The 22,382-nt window shown below is 44.7% G+C and overlaps 1 protein-coding gene and 1 long non-coding RNA gene across 2 annotated transcripts; both read left to right on the top strand.

Annotated features, from left to right (window-relative positions):
• Positions 1–896: 896 nt before the first annotated feature.
• On the top strand, positions 897–5,699 carry LOC117817681. The gene is made up of 3 exons (XR_004632177.1): positions 897–951; positions 5,314–5,404; positions 5,593–5,699. It is a non-coding gene; the product is annotated as an uncharacterized LOC117817681 (long non-coding RNA).
• Positions 5,700–6,993: 1,294 nt separating this feature from the next.
• LOC117817565 (NLR family CARD domain-containing protein 3-like) lies at positions 6,994–11,422 on the top strand (the record flags this gene model as incomplete). The annotated part of the gene is made up of 6 exons (XM_034690305.1): positions 6,994–7,090; positions 7,349–9,149; positions 9,237–9,410; positions 9,508–9,681; positions 10,716–10,762; positions 10,887–11,422. Coding segments are annotated over 6 exons (2,829 nt in total), but the record flags the coding sequence as incomplete, so codon positions are not given.
• Between the last annotated feature and the right edge of the window lie 10,960 nt (positions 11,423–22,382).

Raw genomic sequence — 22,382 nt, 5'->3', positions numbered from 1 at the left:
ATGGTGGAGGGATCATCACTGTTAAACATGGTGGAGTGATCATCACAGTTAAACATGGTGGAGGGATCATCACAGTTAAACATGGTGGAGGGATCATCACTGTTAAACATGGTGGAGGGATCATCACAGTTAAACATGGTGGAGGGAGCATCATACTGTGGGGCTGGGAGCCTTGTTCAGGTGCATGGCATCATCAAAAAATAAAGTTAAGTTGACATTTTGAGGGATAATATGAAGAACTCTGCTCTTAGTCTAGGCTTAGGTCATCGCTGGGTCTTCCAACAAGACAATGATCCAAAGCATACGTCAAAATAGGTCGAACAGTTCTTTAAGAACACCTAAACCAATGTCCTGGAGTGGCCCCACAGAGCCCAGATCTAAATCCTGTGGAGAATCTTTCTGATCCATGATCAGAAACCATGTACTTTAGACCAGCTGGAACAGTTTGCATTGGGAGAATCGGCCAAAATCCCTCCAGAGATATATGCTGATCTTGTAGAGAACTACTTTAAGAGGTTGTTGTCAGGTGTGGCTCAGAAAGGCTGAACTATTGACTACTAATGGCCAGGCCACCTGTCTCCTTACTCGTTACCTAGTGTGTGTATAGTCTCTTTGTGTCCTCCCTTGTGTGTGTGATCTGTGTTCCTGTGACAAGTCTATAGTTATTAAATTATAGTGAGTATAAAGTCTACCATGAGACCTTTATGATCCTTCTGATACGGTCTGACTCTGTTAATGTGTGACTACAGGTGTTCAGGTGGTTCAGTCCAGAGCTCAGAGCTGCTCTGTGATCCTTAAAGAAGACTTGAGAGATGAACTTGGGGAGTCTGGACTGTATGTGAAGAGTCTGAGCGCTGAAAACCTCCTGCTGTCAGTCTTTGTTCTCTCTCTCTGCTGATTCCTTTCACCTTCACTCCTCGGCTTCCTGCAGACGATCTTCACCATCAGAAGGTAACCCGACACACACTGCTCCCCATGTTTGTGTGAGCGTGTGTTAAACTGACCTGAGAACAGTACAGGTGGTAGAGATGTGTTGTTTGTGGCTGTGTTGGTGGATCAGAGCAAACACTACAGGAAACAAGAAGATCTTAAAGTCTCATTTATTTACATGTGTACATGTGGAGTTGATTCATGACAGATGTGACACAAATGTCACAGTTTTTATCCAGCTGACTTCCTGCTGCCGACTAACCATAAATCATCTCCTGGGTGTGTAACAGTACAGCCTGTGTGTGCAGGGGTTGAGCCACAGTCAGCCTCCGACTGACTGAACCCTAATTATTAGAACAGTTGTTATGTCAAAGTAATATTCACAGACTTTCTGTACACAGATGTTACTTCAGCTCATCCAGAGGTGGAGTTGTGGTCATGATGGCTGAAAGGTTTGACTGTAACAACTCTTAGAAACACTGTAAGGACTCAGTTCCCAGCAGCTCTCAGCAGACGCTAACATTTCCACTCTAACTGTGCGTGGCTGTTAGCGCTGCTGTTACTAAATCACACAGTGACACTGTTTGCTCCACAGTGCAGTTTGTGGAGCATGTGACCCTCTGTGTGTGCTTTGTGAATTAGACCATGTGTGTGTGGATCATGTGGTTCAGGTTTAGCGGGCACTAAAGCCGAACAGTGACTCAGACCCTGAGTGTTGAATGGTTCCAGTCCAATCTCCTCCAGCTGAAGAAAGTTGAAACACTGCTGGTTGTTTCTCTTCAGAGGTGACCATATGAAGAACATTAGTTTGATTCACAGTTTACAGAGAGGATCAAACTGTTCTCTCCTGCAGAGGCAACATTAGCAACATTAGCTAGCTACCAAGGCTATGACATCAGAACAGTCAGATCAATATTTATTAGAGGTGTAACAGTAAACAATGTTGAAGCTTCGGTTCAATTCGGTCCATTTTTGGTACACAAAGGGAGAAAAAAAGGTACAAATAAAATGTATTTTCCTTTATTAGGAACTTAAAGAACTTTTACACACGGTCTAAAGTGCATCATCGACAGTTCAGGCTTTAAGAACTGCTCAGATTTATTTTTTCTATTTAAAAAAAACATAATGTTTTAAAGTATTTTTATTAAATTGTAAAGACTAAAACATAGAATCATGTAGAACCTCCTCCAAGCACTGAATGCTTTCAGATTTTCAGTTTGGTGAGTAGATGTCAGAGGTCTATTTGTCACATTATAACGGTTAAATATCTGTACAGGTGCAGTCTGTCTGACCGGCTGCTTCTCTGTCTGTTGGTGCCCCGCGAGGTCAGGCAGACACACATACACATGCACACAGACGCACACACACACAGGAACACTGAAACCAGGTTTTTGGGATTAAGACTTTATGACGGATCTATCAGCTGAAGGTTTTGTTTTCTATGAACCCACACAAGGCTTGATATCTATTTTTTTCAGCAAGATGACATGATCTACTCTGCCCTGAGCGCGCTCTCTGCTCCATACAGCCGACACACACACACCCCTCCTCACTAACACACACATTGATGATCACAGGTTACCACTGTTTGACTTCACAGCACAAACTGATTCCAGTTAATATAAACTCAGTGTGTTTTGAGGTGATTTGTTGAGAAAGTCACTGAAACCAGTGTTTTCGTCACCAACCTGACGGGTTGTGCACGCTGCATGTGTGCTGTGTTCCTGTTTTCAGTCAGTGTGGGGACCTTGGATTTGAATTACTTTTAGGACTGTGCTGTACCGTTTCAGTACATGTCTACACTGAACCTAGGGGCCATGTACTTTTACACCCCTAATATTTCTATCTAACGGGCTTCAACACTGGCTGACCTTCACACAAGTACAACCAGTCTTTACTGACAGATTTACAACAACTGACTCAAACTGACACTAACTTTAACTTTAGTGTTTCAAACTTGAGTCAGAAGTTGTGTGTGCCGGTATGAAGCGCATCTCATTCACTTGAGGAAGAGAAATCCTGTTCTGCTTATAGATCATACTAATACCAAACATCATCAAAACCATGTTATGAAAGACACGAGTGTCCCCCAATATCTCAAACCAAGACCAGAATGATACTGGATTAAACTCAACACTCAGAGCATGTTTGCTTATCTGAGTGGCCTGAACCAGAGCTCCACTGGGATTAACCAGAATCTCTTCATCCAGAAAAACAGAGCAGATCTTGATTTCTCATCAAAAGCTTTCTCATAATTCAGAGATCATTCTCTCTTCATCCAGAAAAACAGAGGAGCTTTTTCCTCAAATGCACTCTGCTTGGTTTGTCAGGAGGTAAATGATTGTCTAAGTTTTATGACAGTATCAAAGGTCAATCATATGATCTCTTATAAACTGAGAACATTGAGCAACCAGTGTGACGAGTATCATTGACTCCACTGTATAGCAGAATCAGTCTGAACCTGCTCACAGGAGCAAAGGTTAGTGATGAACTGCTTTATGACAGAAACTGTGGATGGTTAGGTGTGGCAGCAATCACTTCAGGGTGTCGGGTTAAAACACAGTTTCAGTGTTCAGGTGTGAGTGTTGAATAAAAGATGCTGAGTCCAGGGCTGAGTTTGTCTCTTTATCCTACTTGAATCGCACACAAGTAAGAGCTGTGCTTCTTTACACGGTAGTAGTGTGTAGATGTGTGTTTCTAACATTGAAGATAACAAAACAAACTGTTTAGCATTCCATCCATCTTCCTCCGCTTATCGGGGTCCAGGTCGCGCGGGCAGCAGTCTCTGCAGGGAAGCCTAGACACTCCTCTCCCCGGACACTTCAACCAGCTCTTGGGAGGATACCGCGGCGTTCCCAGGCCAGCGGAGAGATATAATCTCACCAGCGTGTCCTGGGTCTTCCCCGTGGCCTCCTCCCAGACGGACATGCCCGGAACACCTCCCCAGGGAGACGTCCCGGAGGCATCCTGACCAGATGTCCGAACCACCTCATCTGGCTCCTCTCGATGCAGAGGAGCAGCGGCTCTACTTTGAGCCTCTCCCGGATGTCTGAGCTCCTGACCCTCTCTCTAAGACTGAGCCCAGCCACCCTGTGGAGAAAGCTCATTCCAGCCACTTCTATTCGCGATCTCGTTCTTTCGGTCACTACCCACAGCTCGTGACCATAGGTGAGGGTTGGAACATAGATTGACTGGTAAATTGAGAGCTTTGCCTTCTGGCTCAGCCCTCTCTTTACCAAAACAGACCTGTACAGCGTCCGCATCACTGCAGACGCCGTCCTGATCCGTCTGTCAATCTCGCGCTCCCTCTTCCCCTCATTCCTGAACAAGACCCCAAGATACTTAAACTCCTCCGCCTGGGGCAAAGACTCTCCTCCAACCCGGAGAGGGCAAGCCACCCTTTTTTGACTGAGCACCATGGCCTCAGACTTGGAGGTCACTGCTCAATGACGCCATTAGGACCACATCATCTGCAAAGAGCAGAGATGGAATCCTAAGGTCACCGAACCGGACACCCTCTGCCTGTTGGCTGCGCCTAGAAATTCTGTGCATAAAAGTTATGAACAGAACAGGTGACAAAGGGCAGCCCTGGCGGAGTCCAACCCCAACTGGGAACGAATTTGACTTACTGCTGGCAATGCGAACCAAACTCTGGCTCCAACAATACAGAGACTGAATGGCCCGTAGCAAGAGGCCATCCATTCCATATTCCCGAAGCACCCCCCACAGGATAACTTGGGAGACACGGTCGTAAGCCTTTTCTAAGTCCACAAAGCACATGTGGACTGGTTGGGCAAACTCCCATGCCCCCTCCATCACCCTCCCAAGGGTAAAAAGCTGGTCCACTGTCCCATGGCCAGGACGAAACTGCATTGTTCCTCCTACATCCGAGCTTATGTATGAATATATGTATGAATAGAATCAGTCAGTTATTGACAGTGCATGCCCTGTGTCTGGGTGTGATAAGTGATCAATCAAAAACACACAGTCCAAAGTCAAATCAGAGATTGATGATACGTTATCAAACGTAACGGAAGCTAATGGTTTCCCCACACATTAAGGTCTATGGTGTCAACAAGCAGAAGCTAAATGTGTCTGAACTCTTTTCTGTGGATTGATTTGACATGACGTGTGATCAGTTTGACTCTGGTACTGCTCATGTTAGTGAAAGTTAATAACTGTAGTTAAATAGTTTTGACCAATCAGAATCAAGCATCTTACCCAACCAGAAGATTAGTAAGAGAGCCAGGTAATAAAGGAATATAATGAAAGTGGCTCCATCTGGTGGTAGAGGCAGGAATGACACTGTGTCAGAGAGCAGTGTGTGTCTCTGTGGTGTAAAGCTTGCTGTAATGATGAACATGTTGTTGTGTTTGTGTGAAGGTGGAGGCTCTGCTATGAATCAGTGTGAGGACGGAGAGGAGGGAGCCCCTCCCTCTAAAAGCACTCTGTGTGAGGAACATGAAGCTCAGAGGTGAGATGAGGATCTCTACCTGTCCATGAATCTGCTCCATGTCAGAGCTCAGCACTCACATGTGTGTGTGTGTGTGTGTGTGTGTGTGTGTGTGTGTGTGTGTGCGTGTGTGTGTTTGTGTGTGTGTGTGCGTGTGTGTGAGTGTGTGTTTGTCTGTGTGTGTGCGTGTGTGTGTGTGTGTGTTTTAGGCCAAAGCAGCAGCATGTACCAGACTCTCCTGGACCAGGACCAGGACCTGGACCTAGTTGTTTGTCCTTAAAGAGTGATCGGTCTAAGGGTGGATGGATGGTCTTCAAAGATGGCCGTCAGTCTGATGGTCCAAAGTAAGAATCGATCACAGCGTTTTTATCAGAATCAAACATTAGAAAAGTTTGTAATAAATTTCAGCAGCACTCAAACCTGGAAGATTTTCAGAGTTCATGTTTGTTCATCAGTGTTTGTGATTCTGTCAGAGTCCAACATCAGAGACCAGACTCTCCTGGATCTGGACCCAGCTGTGTGTCCTTAAAGAGTGACTGGTCTAAGTTTGAACCACTTGAGTTCAAATCAGTAGAGCTGAGTGCTGATGAAAGGTAAGCCTCTCAAAGTGAACTTCCTGTTGTTGTGTGTGAAACATTTGTAACTGTGGTTGGTGTTTTCTCTGTGAAGGTGAACATTAGTCACTGGTTGTGTTTCTATCAGGATCAACAGCAGTAAACCGGATTGGAGGCAGAAAGAACTGTACTCAGCATGTAGTATCTTCATGTGTGTCCTGTGTTTGTAGGAGGATCCAGCAGTGTTTCTACCAGGATCCACTACATAGACTCTATCACATCAACACTGTGTGTCATTATATTATATACACTACATGATATTCTATTTGTTCCACAGAGTTCAGAGATCAGAGGCTCCCATTGGTAAGTCTGCCCAGCAGCATCAAACACAGCTGGACACCATATTGATGGTGAGTAAATGTACAAACACAGCTCCTCCTGAGAATCAGAGCACACACTCATTCTGTTTGGATGTTTCTGTTTCCTGATCACACTGCAAACATCATCTCTGCCTGAATTCTCTTCACAATCAGTGTTTGAATGATTGAATGAAGCCTTACATTTCTGAGCTGCACACAGTCAGAGGTCAGAGGTCATGTTGCTCTCACACAGACTCAGACTTTGGCAGCATAGTTCACAAAGTGAATCCAGTTTGAGGTTTAAACAACAGAAACACTTTGCTTCATGTTAATAACAGCTGCTGCTTTCAGCTTCATTCTAATAAACACATCAGGTCTAAAGTCACTGCAGACTTTTTCTGGATGAAAGCACAGCAGGCGATTTCTCCAACAGGAAGTTCATTACATAGAAACTTGATTTGTAGAAGACAGGACCATCCACATACTAAATCCTGAAGCAGCATTGTGATCCAGTCTCCATGCTGCACTCTGCAGACCAGCAGGCTCTCTGTCTGTCACAGATGATCTGATGTTCTATTTTGTTCTGCTCCAGCTGCTCCAGGAGAACATCATCAGTTTTGTAAAGACCGAGCTGAAGGAGATCCAGAGAGCTCTGAGTCCAGGTTACCCAGAATGCTTAGAGAGTCAGAGGGAGGATGAAGAGCAGAGGAGGAGCAGAGAGGCCTTTCTGGAGATCACTCTGCACTTCCTGAGGAGAATGAAGCAGGAGGAGCTGGCTGACTGTCTGAAGAGCAGTAAGAGGATTTGAACACATTTAACATGATGGAGAGAGGAAATGGAGACAACATGGGAGAGGTTTACATTTCAAACTCTGCTGTTAATATGATGCACACATTTGTATCACATCTATGAGCTGTGAGAAAGTGTTCACAGCTGATGAAGAGATTTCAGAGAGGAGGAAAATCAAATCCATCCTGATGTCTGAAAGTGTAAATTCATCAGACTGATTGTAGCTTCAGATCATTCATCACATTTCTGTTTTGTTCTTTCAGGAACTGTTGCTGCAGAGTGCAGACGTAAACTGAAGTCTCACCTGAAGGAGAAGTTCCAGTGTGTGTTTGAGGGGATCGCTAAAGCAGGAAACCCAACTCTTCTGAACCAGATCTACACAGAGCTCTACATCACAGAGGGAGGGACTGGAGAGGTCAATGATGAACATGAGGTCAGACAGATTGAAGCAGCATCCAGGACACCACACAGAGCAGAGACCACCATCAGACAAGAAGACATCTTTAAAGGCTCACCTGGAAGAGATCAACCAATCAGAGCAGTGCTGACAAAGGGAGTGGCTGGCATCGGGAAAACAGTCTTAACACAGAAGTTCACTCTGGACTGGGCTGAAGACAAAACCAACCAGGACATCCAGTTCACATTCCCCTTCACTTTCAGAGAGCTGAATGTGCTGAGAGAGAGAAAGTTCAGCTTGGTGGAACTTGTTCATCACTTCTTTACTCAGACCAGAGAAGCAGGACTCTGCAGGTTTGAAGACTTCCAGGTTGTGTTCATCTTTGACGGTCTGGATGAGTGTCGACTTCCTCTGAACTTCCACAACAATCAGGTCCTGACTGATGCTACAGAGTCCACCTCAGTGGATGTGCTGCTGACAAACCTCATCAGGGGGAACCTGCTCCCCTCTGCACGCCTCTGGATCACCACACGACCTGCAGCAGCCAATCAGATCCCTCCTGAGTGTGTTGACATGGTGACAGAGGTCAGAGGGTTCACTGACCCTCAGAAGGAGGAGTACTTCACGAAGAGATCCAGAGACCATGAGCAGGCCAACAGAGTCATCTCCCACATCAAGACATCCCGAAGCCTCCACATCATGTGCCACATCCCGGTCTTCTGCTGGATCACTGCTACAGTTCTGGAGGATGTGCTGAAGACCAGAGAGCAAGGAGAGCTGCCCAGGACCCTGACTCAGATGTACATCCACTTCCTGGTGGTTCAGTCCAAACTGAAGAGCATCAAGTATGATGGAGGAGCTGAGACAGATCCACTCTGGAGTCCAGAGAGCAGGGAGATGATCCAGTCTCTGGGAAAACTGGCTTTTGATCAGCTGCAGAAAGGAAACCTGATCTTCTATGAGTCCGACCTGACAGAGTGTGGCATCAAGATCAAGGAAGCCTCAGTTTACTCAGGAGTGTTCACACAGATCTTCAGAGAGGAGAGAGGACTGTATCAGGACCAGGTGTTCTGCTTCATCCACCTGAGCGTTCAGGAGTTTCTGGCTGCTCTTCATGTCCATCTGACCTTCACCAAGTCTGGACTCAACCTGATGGAAGAAGAACCAACGTCCCAGATCTCTAAAATCTTTAGAGACAAACCTGAACTGACACATCTCCATCAGAGTGCTGTGGACCAGGCCTTACAGAGTCCAAACGGACACCTGGACTTGTTCCTGCGCTTCCTCCTGGGTCTTTCACTGCAGACCAATCAGACCCTCCTGAGAGGTCTGCTGACACAGACAGGAAGTAGATCACAGCCCAATCAGAAAACAGTCCAGTTCATCAAGAAGAAGATCAGTGAGGATCTGTCTGCAGAGAGAAGCATCAACCTGTTCCACTGTCTGAATGAACTGAATGATCGTTCTCTAGTGGAGGAGATCCAACAGTCCCTGAGATCAGGACGTCTCTCTACAGAGAAACTGTCTCCTGCTCAGTGGTCAGCTCTGGCCTTCATCTTACTGTCCTCAGAGAAAGATCTGGACGTGTTTGACCTGAAGGAATACTCTGCTTCAGAGGAGGCACTTCTGAGGCTGCTGCCAGTGATCAAAGCCTCCAACAAAGCTGTGTGAGTTCATGAGTGAGACATTTGAATTAGAATTAATTCTGTTCATGACATCTGAAACCATTTGTTTGTTCTCATCATCTTCTTCAGGCTGAGTGGATGTAACCTGTCAGAGAGAAGCTGTGAAGCTCTGTCCTCAGTCCTCAGCTCACATTCCTCCAGTCTGAGAGAGCTGGACCTGAGTAACAACGACCTGCAGGATTCAGGAGTGAAGAAGCTTTCTGCTGGACTGAAGAGTCCTCACTGTAAACTGGAAACTCTCAGGTCAGGTGTCCTGCTCATTATGCTTCAGATTTTTAGATTTTAAATAGTAATAATCAGTAGACTTTTAATTACTGCATGGTTTCTTTTCTTACTCCAGTCTGTCAGGATGTCTGATCACAGAGGAAGGCTGTGCTTCTCTGGCCTCAGTCCTGAGCTCCAACCCCTCCCACCTGAGAGAGCTGGACCTGAGCTACAACCATCCAGGAGACTCAGGAGTGGATCTTCTGTCTGCTGGACTGGAGGATCCGCTCTGCAGACTGCAAACACTGAGGTATGAGCAGACAACAAGAACTCAAACACTGAATGTGCAGAAGAAAACATCTCATTCACTAAAAATACATCTTGTTTTATTTATTCCCTTAAGACAGTGGGTCACAAACTTTTGCCCCCCTTTGGTAGACTAAAATATTTTCACCCCTACCTGACCATACACATATACAACTACACAACGCACGCAGCACGCAAGCTCGCACGCACGCACGCACGCACGCACGCACGCACGCACGCACGCACGCACGCACGCACCTGTACTTTGTAACTTCTTATTAAATCTGTGTGATCTGAATTTCCTTTTCTCTCCTACTTACCTGTTCATATCATTTAGACATCTACCTGTACTTTATTCTACTCTTTGAGTTGTGTCAAGTTACTACAGCTGACAACATGCTGCTTCCTGATGTGGCTCTTACAGAGTAAAGTTATTTTTGATAATATAACATGAGGGGACTTTTATTGTGAAGAGTTTGTCAGAAATGAAAGGTTTATCATTGAAGCAGCTTAGAAACAGTTGGCGGTGGTTGTCAGGGGTTACACTATTTACAGTGGTTCATTTGTCCTGAAGTCACAGCTACAGTCTGGAGAACGTAGACCTGTTGTTACAGAGACGCAAATACCTGCAGCACGAGGGGGGGGGGGGTCTTATCTACGGTGTCGCCTGTCACAAATTACTCTGTTAGCTATTATGTTGACCTGCCAGTCTGGCTGCATCAGTGTTGGAAGGAGTGAATCTCCATCATGTGTGCACTCAAACCAAAGCGTGCGTGTTGAAACCTAGTGGTTGCGGAAAAATCCATGTCATGGCAGTATGACTATATTGAAACCAGTACACCTGGCTGTTCTTTCACAGAGCTGGTCCAGTTAGCAATGCAGAACTGTGTGTATTGGTTTTATTTAGCCGTGCCATGCCCCCCTTAAAATACGATGAAAAGAAAGTCTCCATGTTGGAGGACAGAGCAACAGCCAGCCTTTACTTTTGAAGGACTCATGTTGGACTGAACATCACTCTGACTGTGTTTCTTCCTCCAGGGTGGACCATGGTGGAGAGCAGAGGTTAAAACCTGGAGTGAAGAAGTGTAAGTGTGGAATCAGTTTGACTCATGATGACCAAACAGCAGACTGTCAGCTAACAAAGAATAAAGCCTTCAGGTGTGTCTGATGATAAACTGCTGCTGTGTTGTGTCTTTGTCTCTCCATCAGATGTCTGTGAACTCACTCTGGACTCAAACACAGCACACAGACAGCTCAGAATGTCTGAAGACAACAGGAAGGTGACATGTGTGGAAGAGGTTCAGTCATATCCTGATCACCCAGACAGATTTGACTCCTATCATCAGCTGCTGTGTAGAGATGGTCTGACTGGTCGCTGTTACTGGGAGGTCGAGTGTAGAGAAGGGGTTAATATGTCAGTGAGTTACAGAGGAATCAGCAGGAAAGGAGGCAGAGGTGACTGTGAGTTTGGATTTAATGATCAGTCCTGGAGTCTGAGCTGCTCTGATGAACGTTACTCTGTCTGGCATAATAGGATAAGAACAGACCTCCGTCTCTCCTCGTCCTCTGACTCTCACAGAGTAGCAGTGTATGTGGACTGTCCTGCTGGCACTCTGTCCTTCTACAGAGTCTCCTCTGACTCTCTGATCCACCTCCACACCTTCAGCACCTCCTTCACTGAACCTCTGTATCCTGGGTTTGGGTTGGTGTTTTATGGTTCCTCACTGCGTGTGTGTTCTGTGTAGCAGGGAGAGTCTCCTCCTCTCTACACACACACACACACACACACACACACACACGCACACACACACACACACACACACACACACACACACACACACACACACACACACACACACAAACACACACACACACACACACACACACGCACACACACCCTTCAGCTGACCATGTGACTGTTTCTGTCTCAGCAGTATGAATGTCTGTTAATAAAGAGCAGGACTCAATGGAAACCTGGCTCACTGAAATTCTTCACCTCTCTCTGGTGAAAACATCAGGCCTCACTCAGACTTGTTTCATGTATCAATAAATAGAAGAGTGGAGAAATGAATGTATTGATCCCTGATGATCACATGTATCAACATCTTGTGTATTTAGCAGCTGTTTATGGTAAGGTAGTCTGATGAATTTCTAACAGATACAATCAGGGTCCTGTACCTACGTGTCAGTTTCCATTTCTCAGGATTTCCCACAGAATGTGAGAATATGTATGTTAAAAATTGTCTGTGAAACAATTTTAATCACATTTGAACTGCATGTTTCAAACAGTTTAAAGTTCATATTAACAAAGTGTAGATATGTTTGATTACTCACTGTCGTCCAGTGATCCCTGGTTAATGTGACAGCATTTGCACTTTTCAGGAGTTCCAGTTTGGTTGCTCAATCTGCACCTGTGTGCTTAGCTCGTAGGTGTTAGCTCAAACTCAAAGTACCTCATGATATTTTAACTCTGTTTGACACAAAGTGTAGATTACTTTGTGCTCGTCAGCTGAGCCGTCTGGGAGTTTTTAAAAATCTGTGCTGTTCTGTGTGGAGTTTGCATGTTCTCCCTGTGCTTGAATGGGTTTCCTCCGTGTACTCTGGGTGCTTCTCAAAGCTCTAAACGTCCATCCTCGCATCTCTTCCTCGCGTCTTAGTCCCGCCCACCAGAGATGTGAGGAAATGAAACCAGAGGAGAGAGGAACGAGGAGATTTGTATTTAGAGAAATGAGACGTCCTCTCCTTCGGAGCGTCACGTGAAGCGACGTCGGTTTGTGATGACGACTTTAACAGCTGTTTGTGTCTGCACACATGTTCACTGTAATAACTCTGATCAATATACAGTAACAGAGCTCTGTCTCTGTGTTTACCTGTTTAACACACACCTGTTTAACACACACCTGTTTAACACACATGTTCACTGTAATAACTCTGATCAATATAAACAGTAACAGAGCTCTGTCTCTGTGTTTACCTGTTTAACACACACCTGTTTAACACACATGTTCACTGTAATAACTCTGATCAATATAAACAGTAACAGAGCTCTGTCTCTGTGTTTACCTGTTTAACACACACCTGTTTAACAAGCATGTTCACTGTAATAACTCTGGGAGAGGAGCGAGGGGCCAGGGGCGAGGAGCCAGGAGACTGCAGTTTAGAGTTTTGAGAAGCACCCTGGGACTCCACCCCCTGGTCCCCATAGATCCCTATGTTAAAATGTTACAGCAGAAATAACCATGTTTACAGCCTGGTACAGAAACAGATTGGGTCTCTGGAGCTCATTTCTCTCTTCATGACAACAGTACGGCTGAATTTATAAACAACTCACCTGTTTACTGCAGATTAAGGGTTAAAGGGAGGGAGGATGAGGGGCGTGGTCTATTTGACTGACAGGTGGAAGCTGCTGAACTACACCTCTGGGCTGTGTTTGTGGTGTTGTAGCCTTGTAGAGATTTATTGATGCAAATATCTGTCTGTCACTGATTCAAATAACTAACCTGTTTGGATTTGTAAGACTAAGCTTGTTCAGAAAAGTTTAATGTTTGATAAGTTTTGGTCTGCAGACATGAAGAGCACATGGTGATGTTTTTATTTTCCAGTCAGATGTTAAATATTAGTTACAGTCAGTGAAACAGTCTGAGGTGTGATGTACACACTGGATGTCACAGAGTGTGAACATGAACCTGCTGAGTGTTGAACACTCTGATCCCTGCTGTTAGCACAGTCTGTCTGCACAGCTGACTGCAGGAGAGCAGAGCTGTAACATTAGCATGCTGTTAGCTAACAGCTAATTATGAAGACATCACACACACTGTGACTTCTTACACACACGCTGACACAGACATGCAGAGATCAGTGAGTGAGTCCAAGTTCAGATCAACATCATCACAACAGCAGCATCAGACCAGAACATGAAACACTTTATATCAGCTGTAATCTGTGTAAACTCTCTGCTGCTCCGGCGTATACATCACTGCACAGTCACGTTCTCAAGCTTCTCTCAGAATCTCTAATGAGTATGAAGGTCAAAACTAAGACTGAGACCTAATATGGTTGTTTATATCAGGAAGTACTGAGGTACTGAAGTACTTAAAAACTTGTCCTTGCCACTGTAACTTGCTAAATGCTGCAAAGTGCTCTGCTCATGGTGGATTAAGATGAGATCAGACTGAGTCCTGTCTGTAAGATGGGACTAGATCTGATCCTTTCTTGATGTTGGGTCTTTGTTAATAATAGAACATAGAGTACAGCCTAGACCTGCTCTGTTTGGAAAGAGTCTGAGGAGAACATTTGATGGGATTTGGTGCTATACAAATAAAGACTGATTAATTTACAAATACACAAGATGTTGATACATGTGAACATCGGGGATCAGAACATTCATTTCTCCACTCTTCTATTTATTGTAATATGAAACAAGTCTGAGTGAGGCCTGATGTTTTCACAAAAGAGAGATCAAGAAGTTCAGTGAGGTCAGGTTTCCATTGAGTCCTGCTCTTTATTAACAGACATTCATAGTGTTGAGACAGAAACATTCAGGATTTGGTGCTAGACAAATTAGGATTGATTGATTGATTGATTGATTGATTGATTGATTGATTGATTGATTGATTGATTGATTGATTGATTGATTGATTGATTGATTGATTGAATGGTAGACTGACTTAACCACCAGTAACAGCTGATAGTACGGTATAGTCAAAACATAGTCTGTTTGTCGAGGAGTGCTTGATCCATGAATTTCAGAAGAACAGTTACCTCTATGACACTCCCTCATCTCACTACAGAAAGCTCAGCAGTCAGCTGGTCCAGGAGAAGAAAATATAACTTGATTGTGTTTGCTCTCTTGCTCAACACAGCTTGTCAGACTCTCCTACGAATGGAGGCAGAGGGGCTTAAAAATCCACATCCATGATTGAAGTGTTATGAGTTGAACTGTGTCATGACCGGGGGCTGTGTTGTTTCCACAACATTATTTATTTAATTGTTTAAATGTATTTAAGCAGGAAACCACATTGAGATTAGAACTCTCTTTTACAAGTGTGTCCTGGCTGAGATCGGCTGCAGCACGTTCCAACAAAGTTACAGACAAACAACACAGGATCATAAAAGATGACAACATATCATGGATTTCAGAACAAAAGTCATCAGTCAAAGCATTACAAGTCTTCAGCTGCTTTAAAAACATTTAAAGAGACAAGCTCCCTCAAACCCAGGCTCTCCTGCAGCAGGTTCCAGGCTGCAGGACCAGAGGATCTAAAACTTTCTTTTAACCCATTTCAAGACGCACTCTGGGGACAGAAAGCAAAAACAAGTGTTGTGACTGAGTCACAGAGTGGAGACTGAAGCTTCCAGTATTTTTTAAATGAATGAAACACATAAATAAGAGGGAAGCAACTTAAAGCTGCTGTTGGTAGAAATGGTGTAAGAAATGTTACTTTTTTCTGCTGAGTTTGGAGAAAAGGTCATAATACCCATCGGTACTCATCTGTAAGTGAAGGAATTTGAGATTATGGCGAAATCTCTGTGTTTTCCAATGCCTTTGTATCAAGCAATGTTATTATTCCCCTGGTTCCCGTTATCACGGACCAATCAGAGCTACTCCCCAACACCCTGTCCTGATTAGTCGAGTGGCGGCCCCACTACGTCGCCCTGATTGGCTGGGAAGCCACTACTTCCTCATAGAACGCGCACAAGGATCTTTTGTGGGTGGGGTAACGGGAGCAGAGAGAGGAGGGGTAGTGTTGACATTCAAAATCTCTCTCCGAACTGATGTTTATATCACGACTACCAACAGCAGCTTTAAGAATCTCCTTATAAACGAGGACATGGTGTGATGTAGTCTACGGGTAGACAATGCAGTCCAGCCAACTCGAGCATACAGGGAGCAGTGATGAGTTAGATATTTAAGACTTGTAATGAACCTCAGAGCTCCATGAAAAACAGTGTCCAGAGTGTGAAGGCAATGAGCTGAAGCATGCATATATAAAACATCACCATAATCAATCAGAGGCATGAAAGAAGCAGCAATAAGCATTTTGTTTGCAGCAAAATAAAAACAGGACTTGTTTCTGAAATAGAAACCTAACCCTCACCCTCAACTTCTTTACAAGTTGTTGAATGTGAAGCTTTAAAGACAGTGAATCATCAATTATGAATCCCAGGTATTTATAAGATGATACTGGCTCAATCACATCACCCTGAGATGTAGTAATGGAAGGCAGGTTTAATGGCTTTAACTTTGAATTTGTAAACATCATGAGTTTTGTTTTATCAGGATTCAATAAGAATTTTAACTCACAAAGGTTTCCTGCACAGTGTGGAAAGCCTCCTGTAAGAGACAGAGAGCCTGATGCTGTGTCGGAGCAGAGCAGTAAATAACTGGATCATCTGCTTAGACATGAAAGTTTGTGTTTGGATCATTATGACCAATACTGTTAAAATAAATTGTGAACAACAGTGAAAGTGTGGATCTGACAGATGCAGTGTGGACGGCGAGCGCTGTGACCTGATATCTGATGCTCGCATGCTGTTTGAACACGCCGCCACAGACACTCAGACAATAGAGGACACTTCAACAACCAATGAAAGCCTGGAGTCCAACGTCAGGTCCACTACGAGGGTCAGCCTCAGGAAGCAGGCAGACATAGAGGACGTGTACTGACATTAAAAAGTACAAGGGGAAAATTCAAAGACGAGGAGGTAGGAAATCAGTGAGCACAGTTTGTCTCTGATTTAAATCAACGTACTCTCCCTGCTCTTCAGAGAGGAGCTCATTCTATAATCTATAGTTTTATTTAACCAACAGGAACATCATGTTGGACTCAGAGCTGCTCAGGGGTGAGGTTGTTTATTATAAAAACTGCAGAATGAAAATCACAGAATGCAGACGGACCTGGAGGACAAAGCTTGAGGAGAACAACGCAGCATGTTTTCTATCCCACACACTGAATGCCTGCTGGCTGGGTGAGGGTTTAGGTCTGAGGGTTCAGGTCTGAAGGCTGGTTTATACTTCTGCGTCTCCCCTACGCAGCAGGGGCTGACGCAGACATGAGCCCCACATACTTGTGCGTCGATGTGTCTGTGTCACGCAGCAATTCTCCGCCGAAACGCTTGAGGGCAGTGTGGTCTCTCTGATAGCCGGTCACCTGTTTCCGGCCCGCTACGATCTCTGTTAACATTGCCTGAAAGATTCAGAGCGTGTTATGTTAATCTACAGCTGATACATGTTGCTGTTTATCAAACAGACATGATTACATGAAGAATAGAGGGGAGGAGATAAAATACACGGCCGATCTGTGGGGATCCCAGATGAGCTGTAAATGTGGGAACACAATGCCACCGAACGGACCAATCACAGGGCTTGCGGTCGATTCTATGTGTAGTTACATTTTTGATGCTCTAAAGCCTGGAATACCCTCAAACAGACTTTAAAGGTGATATCCATTCCCTCTTTTGCAGAGTTTAAGACTTTGATCTCAGATCACTGTGTCTCAAATTGTATCTGTTTTAATTAATCTATTATTTTGTGAATGATTGTGTGTTGTTCGTTGTTTCTAATGTGCCTGTGATCTCCACGACATTGGAAATGAGGGAATCCTCAATGTCTTTTTGAGAATAAATAAAGGTTTGAATTGAATTTTGGAGGAGGTGCACGTCAACTATGTGTGTAGGCCTCTGCATAGGTACGAAAGCTACGTGGATCCCCGGCGTAGACTATGCTGTCGATTTGATGCAGAAGTATAAATCAGGCTTGAGGGTTCAGGTCTGAGGGTTTATGTGTGTTTCTGTTTTAATATGTGAAGCGATGTATTCAAATCATTCTGCTCTGACTGCAGGACTAACATAGACTCAGTTTCCACTTTAACTCTCTCTTGAATGTGCTCTCCCTCTCCCCGTCCTCTTGTTAGTGATGGGGAGAAGTCACCTCATTATATGCAGCCTAACGCTGAAGGTAATTAGTGCAGCGAGTGTGTGGCTGCAGAGCAAAGGGATGCAGAGGAAGCACAGGCTCACAGAGACACACACTGACACACACTAATATATGCTAATAGAAAAGACATTTATCTGCATAGTTTAACATAAGAAAGGGGCCATCTGTCTGGGGTTTTTAATAATTTTCTCTAAAAATGTCAGAGAAAGTCACAAGTTAGCTGTTACACAGAATAACATTTGCACTCTTATCTTCAGTGGCTGTGATCTATTTTAAAAATGATTAACTAAAGAGGAAGAGGAGTGCAGGAGGAGGAGGAGGAGAGACGGAGCCATGTATGATGGGAAATAAATAACACTGTACTGTCAGGGAGCAGTGAGAGGAGATTTTGTTGTAGGTGCTGAACACATCAATACATCACTGTCTGACTGACTGCAGGATCCTGCTGTGATAACAACTCAGATTATAACAAACATCTACCCCCCCAAGAGGATCACTGTGGAGTTTTCTGTTGCACACTTGGGCACAATAAGGGAATTTCCAGGCGTGCATTGGGTTTTATAATAACTGTTCCTTTAACTCTTTCTCTGGAAACACAGAAACACAAGCACATCAGCTTAGCATGGTCGGTCCTGCAGAACACATGACACGTGTGCCTTACACTCCTGCTTACTCAAAGTGTCTGTTAGCGCCGTAGTTCACACTCATATTGCACCACTCACCAAAACATCACTCCTGCCATCCTCTCCACCCTCACAAACTGCCTCACTGACCTTAAATGCTGGATGAGCAACAACTTCCTCAAACTCAACTGCAATAAATCTGAACTCATTCTCGTCAGCCCCAGATTCCTCCTCCCCTCCACCCAGAACTTCTCACTAAGCATCGACAACCACACAGTCACACCCTCCACAGTAGTCCGTAACCTTGGCATCACCCTCGACCCCACACTCTCCTTTAAATCACACATTAGAAACGTCACCAAAACATCCTTCTTCCACCTCAGCAACATTGCACGACTCAGATCCTCTCTCTCCTCTTCTGCTGCAGAAACTCTCATCCACGCCTTCATAACCTCCAGACTCGATCACTGCAACAGCATCCTTTAAGGCCTTCCCCCCACTGACCTCCAAATACTCCAATATGTCCAGAACTCAGCTGTCCGGTTACTCACCCACTCCCGCTCCAGAGCCCACATCACACCCATCCTCCAGAACCTCCCCATACAGCACCGAATCCACTTCTAGATCCTGCTCAAGCCCTCATAACCTCGCCCCCTCATACCTCACCAACCTCCTCAAACGCCACTCCCCACCTCGCAACCTCAGATCATCAGATGCCAATCTCCGGTCCTCAATCACCAAGTCCAAGCACCGCACCTTGGGGGGCAGAGCCTTTGCCATCGCTGCCCCGACTCTCTGGAACTCTCTCCCTCCACACATCCGCAACTCTGACTCACTTCAATCATTTAAAAACCACCTCAAGACCTACCTGTTCAAAAAAGCATACAACACATAACCTCTGATCCTGCCCCACCTCTGTCTCTGTTCTGTTTGATTTATTTTATGTTTATTCTTAATTTTATTTTCCTGTAAAGCGACTTTGAGTACAATGAAAAGCGCTATACAAATCCTATCAATTATTATTATTATTATTATTATTATTACAGCAGGCTACAGGTGACTACACTACTGGCTAGAAAACAGGACAGGTGCAGCACTTCAGAGACTTCTGGTTAGCTTGAAAAACTCTGACATAAAGTGATTTGTTACATGAAGACAAGTCTATTTACTCACACACATATCTCTGTGTAGCTATATTTATACATCATCATCATCATCATCACTTTTTCTCATCTGAAATTACAGAGACGCAAGCACATCAGCTTAGTGTGGCTGTGTACTGCAGAACATCCCGCTCTACTGAATGACACGTGCACTCCCAACTTGGGAGACCTTAGCAGGGGTTATTCAAGGATTCAAGGTTTTTTAATGTCATACCAATACAAGCTGTTGCATGATATGGGACGAAATTTCGTTTCTCAGGTCCCGTATAAAGCCACAAAGAATACACAATTAAAGGAAGACATTAGTAATAAATATAAAAATATAAATACAAATATAAATATTGTGCATGGACTGATTGAGTTATTTATTTCACAGTGCAACTGAATGTGCAAATGTACAGTATGCAATTTTTGAGGTTGTCCGTTTTATTGTACTGTTCCTGTCAGAGTCTGTATGGCTGGGAGCGGCCGAGACTACAGAGCACCACCAGAGTTCAGCAGTCTTACAGCCTCAGGAAAGAAGCTGTTCCTGATTCTGGTGGTTCTGCTCTTGATGCTCCGCAGCCTCCTGCCTGAGGGGAGAGGAGCAAACAGTTTGTCTGCAGGGTGGGAGGTGTCCTTCATGATGCCAGAGGCCCTATTTCTGCATCTGCTGGTGTAAATGTCAGTGGTTGGTGGTAAGCTGTTCTCTACAATCCTCTGTGCGGCCTTCACCGCCCTCTGCAGAGTCTTCTTCTCTGCAGCAGAGCAGCTGCCATGCCACACAGTGATGCAGGAGCACGGGACGCTCTCCACCACACATCAGCAGAAGGAGTTCAGAGCTGAGCTCCTAAGTCCTGCGCGCCTCAGCTTCCTAAGAAAGTAGAGGCGCTGGTGGGCCTTCTTTACCAGACAGGAAGTTTTCATTCATGTATCCCAGGTACATGAAGCTGGGGACCACTTCCACAGCTGCTCCTCCAATGTGCAGGGGAGGGGGTTGGTGTCTGCCCTCCCTGAAGTCCCCGATCATCTCCTTTGTCTTTTTGGAGTTGATGCAGAGGTTTTTCTCCCTGCACCAACCCTCCAGATGTTCCACCTCCTGTCTGTACTGGGACTCGTCGTTGTTTGTGATGCGTCCCACCACAGCTGTGTCGTCCGCAAACTTAACAATATGACAGCTCTGGTGTTTTGCTGAGCAGTCATATGTCAGTAGGGTGAACAGGAGGGGGCTCAGCAAGCAGCCCTAGGGGGAGCCAGTGATGAGGGTGACAGAGGAGGAGTTGTCGTGGATTTTAACAGCCTGCTTCCTGTTCAAGAGGAAGTCCAGGACCCAGTTTTCGATGTAGGGGCTCAGATGTGAGTTTTTCTATAATTTCTTCTGGTTTTTTTTAAATCATCATTTGTGTATTTGGAGCACGTTTGGTGCCGGTGCAGTCATTTCTGCTTTTCATATTTTCTCATGTGCAGTGTGTCTCTGCTGTTGTCTTTGCTTTGGACTTTGACATTTGGCGGCTGTGGCTCAGTGGGTAGAGTCGGCCGTCGAAGGTTGGCGGTTCGATCCCAGTGTCCTTGAGCAAGACACTGAACCCCAAATTAATCCCTCTGTTATTCAGGGGTGTGTGAATGTGTGATGTGTATATGAATGAGATTAGCTAACACTGATGGTCCCTTACTATAGCAGCCTCTACCATCAGTGAGTGAATGGGTGTGAATGGGTGAATGTGACAAGCAGTGTAATAGCGCTTTGAGTGGTCAGAAAGAAAAGAGGTATAGAAGTACAAGTCCATTTACCATATGCAACTAATTTCTCCTGATGAAGATCATTTGTGCCGCTTCAGATTGTTTGCCCTTCTTGGCCACGAGGACCACAGATCAGTTACTGTCTGATGGGTGGTCTGAGCATGGGGCCGTAGTAAAGTGAGACACCTTTAAGGACAGTGGACTGGCTCTGTTTGCCTGGGTGATGACTTTCTAACGTGAAGACATCATCTGTAATAATATAGAACAATCTTGATGATGCTGTTTCAATTCCCTCAGAAACCAAATCAAAAATTCATGAGAGCTTTCGTCTGAGTCTGTAAACCCTGACAGAAACATCTCAATCATTGTTCCTTCCTGTTTCTAACAGCAGAGCTGTGAAATCAGGTCAGGACAGAGTTATATCTGTTCAATTACAGAATGATGAGTCAAACTCTGAATTCATGTCATGATGTCATGGATACTACGTTCATTATTTATACAGGATATGCTTAAGACTGAGACTAAAATAGGTGCCAAAATTAACCATGCAGAAGACACAGGTAAGGCTCACAATGAATTAACAGAAGGGAAAACTTAACCTTGCACACTGAAGGAACAGGTAATCCAAAATAAAAACACCAAGACTGAATTTACATCCACAAGGAATACAAAAACACAAGAAAAATAACTAATAACACAGGAAGAGCAATAAACAAAAGCAACTCATGCCATGTCTGTTTCAAATCCGCACAAGAATTGGTTCTGCTGTGGACTGGACTTGCCTAAGAACTGGACTGACCTGACCTACCCACCCAATCTGTTCTAGGTCAAAGATTTACACTGAGACACAAATCTGCTTGATGTCGTGTCACAAAAGACAATCAGCGTTTAGATTTCCTGACTTCCTGGAAGCATCAGAAATGAAGGCTCTTGAAATGTTTTAAATCCAACCGTAGGATACACCAGCGATACGGAAAAGAGGGCTTCTGTTCTCAGAGAATATCAGAATGTTCAGATAAAGCGTTTTTTGACCGCAGGAACTTTACCCCTGAACTACGTGTGTTTTGACTGGCGGAACCAGGGTCTAAATTTAGTTCTGGGGTACTTAATCCCCCATGTTTTAAAGCCGTGTTGAAAAGTCTTTGTTACTCGCGCTTATCTCCTCTCACGTGTTGATTCAGTGAATCCATCTGTGATGAAATATAGCACCATCTAAAACAGCGCCAGCTGAGTCTCTTCATGCTAACAGGCTAACTGTTGTGTT

The sequence above is a fragment of the Notolabrus celidotus genome, chromosome 8 (genome assembly GCF_009762535.1).
Source record: "Notolabrus celidotus isolate fNotCel1 chromosome 8, fNotCel1.pri, whole genome shotgun sequence".
NCBI classification, from domain to species: domain Eukaryota; kingdom Metazoa; phylum Chordata; class Actinopteri; order Labriformes; family Labridae; genus Notolabrus; species Notolabrus celidotus.
The sequence above is the reverse complement of the archived record's forward strand: the minus strand, read 5'-3'. Positions and strand labels throughout refer to the sequence as shown.